The sequence below is a fragment of the Salvelinus namaycush genome, unplaced genomic scaffold, assembly GCF_016432855.1.
Source record: "Salvelinus namaycush isolate Seneca unplaced genomic scaffold, SaNama_1.0 Scaffold670, whole genome shotgun sequence".
Classification (NCBI taxonomy): domain Eukaryota; kingdom Metazoa; phylum Chordata; class Actinopteri; order Salmoniformes; family Salmonidae; genus Salvelinus; species Salvelinus namaycush.
Window position 1 is genome coordinate 37,501 of NW_024061387.1, and position 9,349 is coordinate 46,849.

At 45.0% G+C, this 9,349-nt stretch overlaps 1 protein-coding gene across 1 annotated transcript in view; it reads left to right on the top strand.

Moving 5' to 3' along the window:
- Positions 1 to 7,471, top strand: part of LOC120042394 (pheromone-regulated protein PRM7-like) — a gene marked incomplete at its 5' end in the record, with an annotated part of 22,016 nt that extends 14,545 nt beyond the window's left edge. The window contains 2 exons of the mRNA XM_038987229.1: positions 7,103 to 7,340; positions 7,433 to 7,471. Coding sequence (XP_038843157.1) covers positions 7,103 to 7,340; positions 7,433 to 7,471 — 277 coding nt within the window. The remainder of the gene's footprint in view (positions 1 to 7,102; positions 7,341 to 7,432) is intronic.
- Positions 7,472 to 9,349: the final 1,878 nt, after the last annotated feature.

Genomic DNA, 9,349 nt, shown 5'->3' on the forward strand with positions numbered 1-9,349 from the left:
TTCTACTACAGTACAGATAGAGGTCATACCACCATCTCTGGCATCCTGTTTCTACTACAGTACAGATAGAGGTTATACCACCATCTCTGACATCCTGTTTCTACTACAGTACAGATAGAGGTTATACCACCATCTCTGGCATCCTGTTTCTACTACAGTACAGATAGAGGTCATACCACCATCTCTGGCATCCTGTTTCTACTACAGTACAGATAGAGTTTATACCACCATCTCTGGCATCCTGTTTCTACTACAGTACAGATAGAGTTTATACCACCATCTCTGGCATCCTGTTTCTACTACAGTACAGATAGAGGTTATACCACCATCTCTGGCATCCTGTTTCTACTACAGTACAGATAGAGTTTATACCACCATCTCTGGCATCCTGTTTCTACTACAGTACAGATAGAGGTTATACCACCACCTCTGGCATCCTGTTTCTACTACAGTACAGATAGAGTTTATACCACCATCTCTGGCATCCTGTTTCTACTACAGTACAGATAGAGGTTATACCACCATCTCTGGCATCCTGTTTCTACTACAGTACAGATAGAGGTTATACCACCAACTCTGGCATCCTGTTTCTAATACAGCACAGATAGAGGTTATACCACCAACTCTGGCATCCTGTTTCTAATACAGTACAGATAGATACTATATCACCATCTCTGGCATCCTGTTTCTACTACAGTACAGATAGAGTTTATACCACCATCTCTGGCATCCTGTTTCTACTACAGTACAGATAGAGTTTATGCCACCATCTCTGGCATCCTGTTTCTACCACAGTACAGATAGAGGTTATACCACCATCTCTGGCATCCTGTTTCTACTACAGTACAGATAGAGTTTACACCACCATCTCTGGCATCCTGTTTCTACTACAGTACAGATAGAGGTTATACCACCATCTCTGACATCCTGTTTCTACTACAGTACAGATAGAGGTTATACCACCATCTCTGGCATCCTGTTTCTACTACAGTACAGATAGAGTTTATACCACCATCTCTGGCATCCTGTTTCTACTACAGTACAGATAGAGTTTATACCACCATCTCTGGCATCCTGTTTCTACTACAGTACAGATAGAGGTTATACCACCATCTCTGGCATCCTGTTGCTACTACAGTACAGATAGATACTATATCACCATCTCTGGCATCCTGTTTCTACTACAGTACAGATAGAGATTATACCACCATCTCTGGCATCCTGTTTCTACTACAGTACAGATAGAGTTTATACCACCATCTCTGGCATCCTGTTTCTACTACAGTACAGATAGAGTTTATACCACCATCTCTGGCATCCTGTTTCTACTACAGTACAGATAGAGGTTATACCACCATCTCTGGCATCCTGTTTCTACTACAGTACAGATAGAGGTTATACCACCATCTCTGGCATCCTGTTTCTACTACAGTACAGATAGAGTTTATACCACCATCTCTGGGATCCTGTTTCTACTACAGTACAGATAGAGTTTATACCACCATCTCTGGCATCCTGTTTCTACTACAGTACAGATAGAGTTTATACCACCATCTCTGGCATCCTGTTTCTACTACAGTACAGATAGAGGTTATACCACCATCTCTGGCATCCTGTTTCTACTACAGTACAGATAGAGTTTATACCACCATCTCTGGCATCCTGTTTCTACTACAGTACAGATAGAGGTTATACCACCATCTCTGGCATCCTGTTTCTACTACAGTACAGATAGAGTTTATATCACCATCTCTGGCATCCTGTTTCTACTACAGTACAGATAGAGTTTATACCACCATCTCTGGCATCCTGTTTCTACTACAGTACAGATAGAGTTTATACCACCATCTCTGGCATCCTGTTTCTACTACAGTACAGATAGAGGTTATACCACCATCTCTGGCATCCGGTTTCTACTGCAGTACAGATAGAGGTTATACCACCATCTCTGGCATCCGGTTTCTACTGCAGTACAGATAGAGGTTATACCACCATCTCTGGCATCCTGTTTCTACTACAGTACAGATAGAGTTTATACCACCATCTCTGGCATCCTGTTTCTACTACAGTACAGATAGAGGTTATATCACCATCTCTGGCATCCTGTTTCTACTACAGTACAGATAGAGTTTATACCACCATCTCTGGCATCCTGTTTCTACTACAGTACAGATAGAGTTTATACCACCATCTCTGGCATCCTGTTTCTACTACAGTACAGATAGAGGTTATACCACCATCTCTGGCATTCTGTACTAACTGCAGCGATAACAACACTCGCATAGGCCTTTTATTCAGTTATCTTATGTCCCACACCTGGGAATTTTTATTTATTAATTCATTTATTTATTTTTATTTCACCTTTATTTAACCAGGTAGGCAAGTTGAGAACAAGTTCTCATTTACAACTGCGACCTGGCCAAGATAAAGCAAAGCAGCGCGACACAAACAACAACACAGAGTTACACATGGAATAAACAAACGTACAGTCAATAACACAATAGAACAAAAATAAAGTCTATATACAGTGAAGAGGAATATAGGTGAAGTTTCATCCCAAAACTCTTTCACAATTTCTCAATTTGAAGAAATTGGTCAATTAGCTTATATTGTTAAAAAAATATATATATAAAAGAGATTGGTGTGTTTGTTCAAAATCTAATCATGGCATGCGGTTGTTCAATGACAGACGTGTATTTGTTTAAAAATCGATCACTTGATGGTTTCATTTCAGAGAGACAAATAATCATGTGTTTCTTCAAAATGCTGCATGTCGGGCCTCACAGAGACATAAGGTGTACTGCTGTAACAAAAACACTACATTTTAATAAAGAACACTACAAATAATACATTTGTGACATCAATATTTAACATATATATATATAATAATAATTCAATACAGTAATATGAGATACGTATTGAAAATATTTACATTTGACATTTTTGTTGTCATTTAGCAGACGCTCTTATCCAGAGTGACTTAGAGTATCTGTACTCCTCTTAATATCGCTAAGTGAGATATCAGTCAAATAAACTGTATTCCTCTTAATATCGCTAAGTGAGATATCAGTCAAATAAACTGTATTCCTCTTAATATCGCTAAGTGAGATATCAGTCAAATAAACGGTAACGTGATGCCAACATTCCATTCCAGCTAAACAATGGATATGTAGGGTTTTTTAGCAAATAAAACACATTTTCATCCACATCTAAAATCTATGACTAAAACATCTGAGAGCAGTAATATTTTACATACACATGAAAGTACCCCGTACGCAATCATATCTGATGAAATAAACACGACTGTTACAAATAGGTGGGACGTAGCGTTTTAGGAAATAAATTCATCAAGTATAAGTAGCCTACCATCTAAACACAGCGTGTATATATACATACTGATGGTGTTAACATTCCCCTGAAAGAGAACTCAATGTGATTGGTCCATTTAACACTACTAGTCCTTCTCTCTTTCACACCGCGTGTCTCTGTCACATGACCTGCCCCTCACTAGCTAAGTATGACGAGAATACGTAACCGTGCCCCCTCGCTAGCTTGGTGTGAGAGACAGAGCAAGGCCTTAGCCACAAAAAAAAGTTTCCATAAAGTGATGGGGTGATTATTTTCTGTGAGAAGACTACGAAGGCGGATCACGCCTCCTCCAACACCCATTCTGTGAGTGTTAAATCTAGCACTTCGCCTTCACCAAGTGTCAAATCAGCCCTGAGTTGGAAGGAGAGATAGAGGAAGGATTCTGACTGGGGGGGGTTGAGATTAAAGGGCAAATATTTTGGGGTAAAATACTGGACAAATGTGCCTCTATCCTCGTGTGTGTGTGTGTGTGTGTGTGTGTGTGTGTGTGTGTGTGTGTGTGTGTGTGTGTGTGTGTGTGTGTGTGTGTGTGTGTGTGTGTGTGTGTGTGTGTGTGTGTGTGTGTGTGTGTGTGTGTGTGTGTGTGTGTGTGTATGAAATTGCGAGAAATGTAAATCTATACTAACATACGCTAAAGCTTAATGATTTTTGGGGTATTTTTATATTTTCATTGTTTTTCATTGTTTTACCATGGAAAAGACAATCCACAATGGAGTATAACCCAGACAGGCTTGTGTTGCAGGCTAATATAATGAGCAGATTGTGTCTCTCCAAGTCCTTAGACTACCTCGACTAATGGGACGAGATCCTCTGTTGGCTTCCTCGACTAATGGGACGAGATCCTCTGTTGGCTTCCTCGACGAGTGGGATGAGATCCTCTGTTGGCTTCCTGACTAATGGGATGAGATCCTCTGTTGGCTTCCTCGACTAATGGGATGAGATCCTCTGTTGGCTTCCTCGACTAATGGGACGAGATCCTCTGTTGGCTTCCTCGACTAATGGGATGAGATCCTCTGTTGGCTTCCTCGACTAATGGGATGAGATCCTCTGTTGGCTTCCTCGACTAGTGGGATGCGATCCTCTGTTGGCTTCCTCGACTAATGGGATGAGATCCTCTGTTGGCTTCCTCGACTAGTGGGATGCGATCCTCTGTTGGCTTCCTCGACTAGTGGGATGCGATCCTCTGTTGGCTTCCCCCGACTAGTGGGATGCGATCCTCTGTTGGCTTCCTCGACTAGTGGGATGCGATCCTCTGTTGGCTTCCTCGACTAGTGGGATGCGATCCTCTGTTGGCTTCCCCCGACTAGTGGGATGAGATCCTCTGTTGGCTTCCTCGACTAGTGGGATGCGATCCTCTGTTGGCTTCCTCGACTAGTGGGACGAGATCCTCTGTTGGCTTCCTCAACTAATGGGATGCGATCCTCTGTTGGCTTCCTCGACTAGTGGGATGAGGTCCTCTGTTGGCTTCCTCGACTAGTGGGATGAGATCCTCTGTTGGCTTCCTCGACTGGTGGGATGAGATCCTCTGTTGGCTTCCTCGACTGGTGGGATGAGGTCCTCTGTTGGCTTCCTCGACTAATGGGATGAGATCCTCTGTTGGCTTCCTCGACTAGTGGGATGAGATCCTCTGTTGGCTTCCTCGACTAGTGGGATGAGATCCTCTGATGGCTTCCTCGACTAATGGGATGAGATCCTCTGTTGGCTTCCTCGACTAATGGGATGAGGTCCTCTGAATCTGTTATTCTATGTGTTTGTATGGGCTAATATCAGTAAGGCCTCAAAAAATATATTAATTAAGCCAATGTTTTATATTTTTTGATACTTCAAGAAGTATTACAATTCCAAATATGAAAAATGATCCTTGGTTTGACCTTCTTAAAACAATTCCATATGCTGTAGCTTAGTGAGAACTCCTCCCGGCTTAGACTCTTATGGGTTTTAAACTATCAAACCGTTAAGTAAATCAATAGAGGGTAGGGAGGGATGTATTTCCCTTAACATCTCTCTCTCTCATTAGCTAAACACACAACACCACTCATTGTCTCAGTCAGGGAATCAGGGAATCAGGGAATCAGGAGTAAATATGAAATAATGCTGGAAAGCAAACGGACGAGCGATAGCTCTTTCCTCCCTCCCACACACACACACACACACACACACACACACACACACACAGACACACACACACACACACACACACACACACACACACACACACACACACACACACACACACACACACACACACACACACACACACACACACACACACACACACACACACACTACACACACACACACACACACACACACACACGCACAGCCTTGAGGTCCAGAAACATGGGCATGAATCAAATCCCCAGATGGATAAATCCTTCAAATGGAAAATCCACTTCAAAGTGTTATTTCATCAATCCACAGCTACTGTTCCTGCCGGGTGGGTCTGGTGGGTCGGCAGCACAGCGCCGGGTAGCATAGTGAGTGTAGTGAGTAGCTATGGAAACCCCTCAGGTACTGCTTTCAGGGTCAATATACTGATAAAACACAGCTAATGATGTCTTCAAAGAGCAGCAGGGTTTAGGGAGACTGACCACAGGAGAATCAACTTTCTATTTTGTGTGTATATTATAATATTGATATTATTTTTTTTATTTTTCATTAATTTATCCCCCCCGCCGCACCTTAGTTAATTCCCACTTCCCCTGTTTTTAATGTATTATTCCACCAATTGATCTCTGTTGGTGTGTGTGTGTGTGTGTGTCTTTGTGTGTGTGTGTGTGTGCGTGCGCATGGCAGGCAGGCAGGGAGTCCTCCTTCCTACATGACCAAGTGGACCAGAGGATGAGAGAGAGAGAGAGAGAGAGAGAGAGAGAGAGAGAGAGAGAGAGCGAGAGCGAGAGAGAGAGAGAGTGAGAGAGAGAGACAGAGAGACAGAGAGAGAGAGAGAGAGAGAGAGAGTTACAGAGACAGAGACAGAGAGAGAGAGAGAGAGAGAGAGAGAGAGAGAGAGAGAGAGAGAGAGAGAGAGAGAGAGAGAGAGAGAGACAGAGAGAGTTACAGAGACAGAGACAGAGACAGAGACATACAGAGACAGAGACAGAGACATACAGAGACAGAGACAGAGACATACAGAGACGGATAGATCAGACATCAACAAGAGAAACACTACTAGTGATCGTACATAAAGACAGAAACACTAAAGCATATAATTTCCCTGATCAAATGAGATTTTCTTAAAAAAAAAAAAAAATCACATAGAAAGTGAGTTATAGATCTGTCATTCTCATTGAAAGCCAGTCTAAGAAGTGGCACATCTGTTCTATGCTTTTCGTTCTTAAGTTTAATTTTTGCGTGTTTTCATTTCGGATTTGTACACAAGCTTCAACAGCTGAAAACGCCTTATTTCTGGTTTTTGAAAAGATATTTCACAAAGATTTGGACAGTACAATGATTATCTACTCTATGTATTACTTGTTTTGTCACATAAACTGAAATTAGGCTAACTATTAGAATTTTAGCAACCAGGAAATGGCAGAGCAACCAGGAAATGGCAGCGCAACCAGGAAATTGCACCTTTAAAAATAACGAACTGTCTATTTAGTGCACTGTTCCTGGACCCATAGAGGAGACAGGGGTCTCCATCCCTGTTCCTGGACCCATAGAGGGGTCTCCATCCCTGTTCCTGGACACATAGAGGACGCAGGGGTCTCCATCCCTGTTCCTGGACACATAGAGGGGTCTCCATCCCTGTTCCTGGACACATAGAGGAGGCAGGGGTCTCCATCCCTGTTCCTGGACCCATAGAGGAGGCAGGGGTCTCCATCCCTGTTCCTGGACCCATAGAGGAGGCAGGGGTCTCCATCCCTGTTCCTGGACCCATAGAGGAGGCAGGGGTCTCCATCCCTGTTCCTGGACCCATAGAGGAGGCAGGGGTCTCCATCCCTGTTCCTGGACCCATAGAGGAGGCAGGGGTCTCCATCCCTGTTCCTGGACCCATAGAGGGGTCTCCATCCCTGTTCCTGGACCCATAGAGGGGTCTCCATCCCTGTTCCTGGACCCATAGAGGAGGCAGGGGTCTCCATCCCTGTTCCTGGACCCATAGAGGGGGCAGGGGTCTCCATCCCTGTTCCTGGACCCATAGAGGGGGCAGGGGTCTCCATCCCTGTTCCTGGACCCATAGAGGAGGCAGGGGTCTCCATCCCTGTTCCTGGACCCATAGAGGAGGCAGGGGTCTCCATCCCTGTTCATTGACCCATAGAAGAGGCAGGGCTCTCCATCCCTGTTCCTGGACCCATAGAGGAGGAAGGGGTCTCCATCCCTGTTCCTGGACACAGAGAGGAGACAGGGGTCTCCATCTCTGTTCCTGGACCCATAGAGGGGGCAGGGGTCTCCATCCCTGTTCCTGGACCCATAGAGGAGGCAGGGGTCTCCATCCCTGTTCCTGGACCCATAGAAGAGGCAGGGCTCTCCATCCCTGTTCCTGGACCCATAGAGGGGGCAGGGGTCTCCATCCCTGTTCCTGGACCCATAGAGGGCGCAGGGGTCCCTGTTCCTGGACCCATAGAGGGGGCAGGGCTCTCCAAAATCTACAGGAGGGTGTCTCTCCAGGAACATGGTTGGAGTTAAAACCTACAGGAGGGTAGCTCTCCAGGAACAAGGTTGGAGTTAAAACCTACAGGAGGGTATCTCTCCAGGAACAGGGTTGGAGTTAAAACCTACAGGAGGGTAGCTCTCCTGGAACAGGGTTGGAGTTAAAACCTACAGGAGGGTATCTCTCTAGGAACAGGGTTGGAGTTAAAACCTACAGGAGGGTAGCTCTCTAGGAACAGGGTTGGAGTTAAAACCTACAGGATGGTAGCTCTCCAGGAACAGGGTTGGAGTTAAAACCTACAGGAGGGTATCTCTCCAGGAACAGGGTTGGAGTTAAAACCTACAGGAGGGTAGCTCTCTAGGAACAGGGTTGGAGTTAAATCCTACAGGAGGGTATCTCTACAGGAACAGGGTTGGAGTTAAACCTACAGGAGGGTCTCTCTCCAGGAACAGGGTTGTAGTTAAATCCTACAGGAGGGTAGCTCTCTAGGAACAGGGTTGGAGTTAAAACCTACAGGAGGGTCTCTCTCCAGGAACAGGGTTGGAGTTAAAACCTACAGGAGGGTATCTCTCCAGGAACAAGGTTGGAGTTAAAACCTACAGGAGGGTATCTCTCCAGGAACAAGGTTGGAGTTAAAACCTACAGGAGGGTAGCTCTCTAGGAACAAGGTTGGAGTTAAAACCTACAGGAAGGTAGCTCTCCAGGAACAGGGTTGGAGTTAAAACCTACAGGAGGGTTTCTCTCCAGGAACAGGGTTGGAGTTAAAACCTACAGGAGGGTAGCTCTCCAGGAACAGGGTTGGAGTTAAAACCTACAGGAGGGTATCTCTCCAGGAACATAGTTGGAGTTAAACCTACAGGAGAATGCAGAGTGTGCAACAGAGTGTCAACTTTAATATGTCCTCCTATATTCACGCAGCGTCTTCATGCACTACACACTATACAACATGCCTACCAAATGGCACCCTATTCCCTATACGGCTCACTACCTTTGGCCAGAGGCCTATGGACCCTGTGCAGAGAGTAGGGGTGTACTTTTAGCCATAGCCACTAATGCTAATGCGTCAGACAGATGTGGGCTGAGTTGTCGGATGGCATTTTACAGCTGCGTCACTCTGAACAAACAGAGATCCAGAGATCTAACTCAGTGTGAGAAACACCATCAGCAGGCTTCAAGCAGGGCGGGGCGGCGTTCTCTCTGACGTACAGTATGACACCAGGGTTAATGAGAGCCCCTCCCCCGCCACCCCTTCATCTCATCACATCCTACTGAGACAATTGATTTCTTCCAAGAGGAGTCAAGAACTACACAGAAAGGAGGACAGACAGTACAGAGGTTCAGGAAGGAGGACAGACAGTACAGAGGTTCAGGAAGGAGGACAGACAGCAC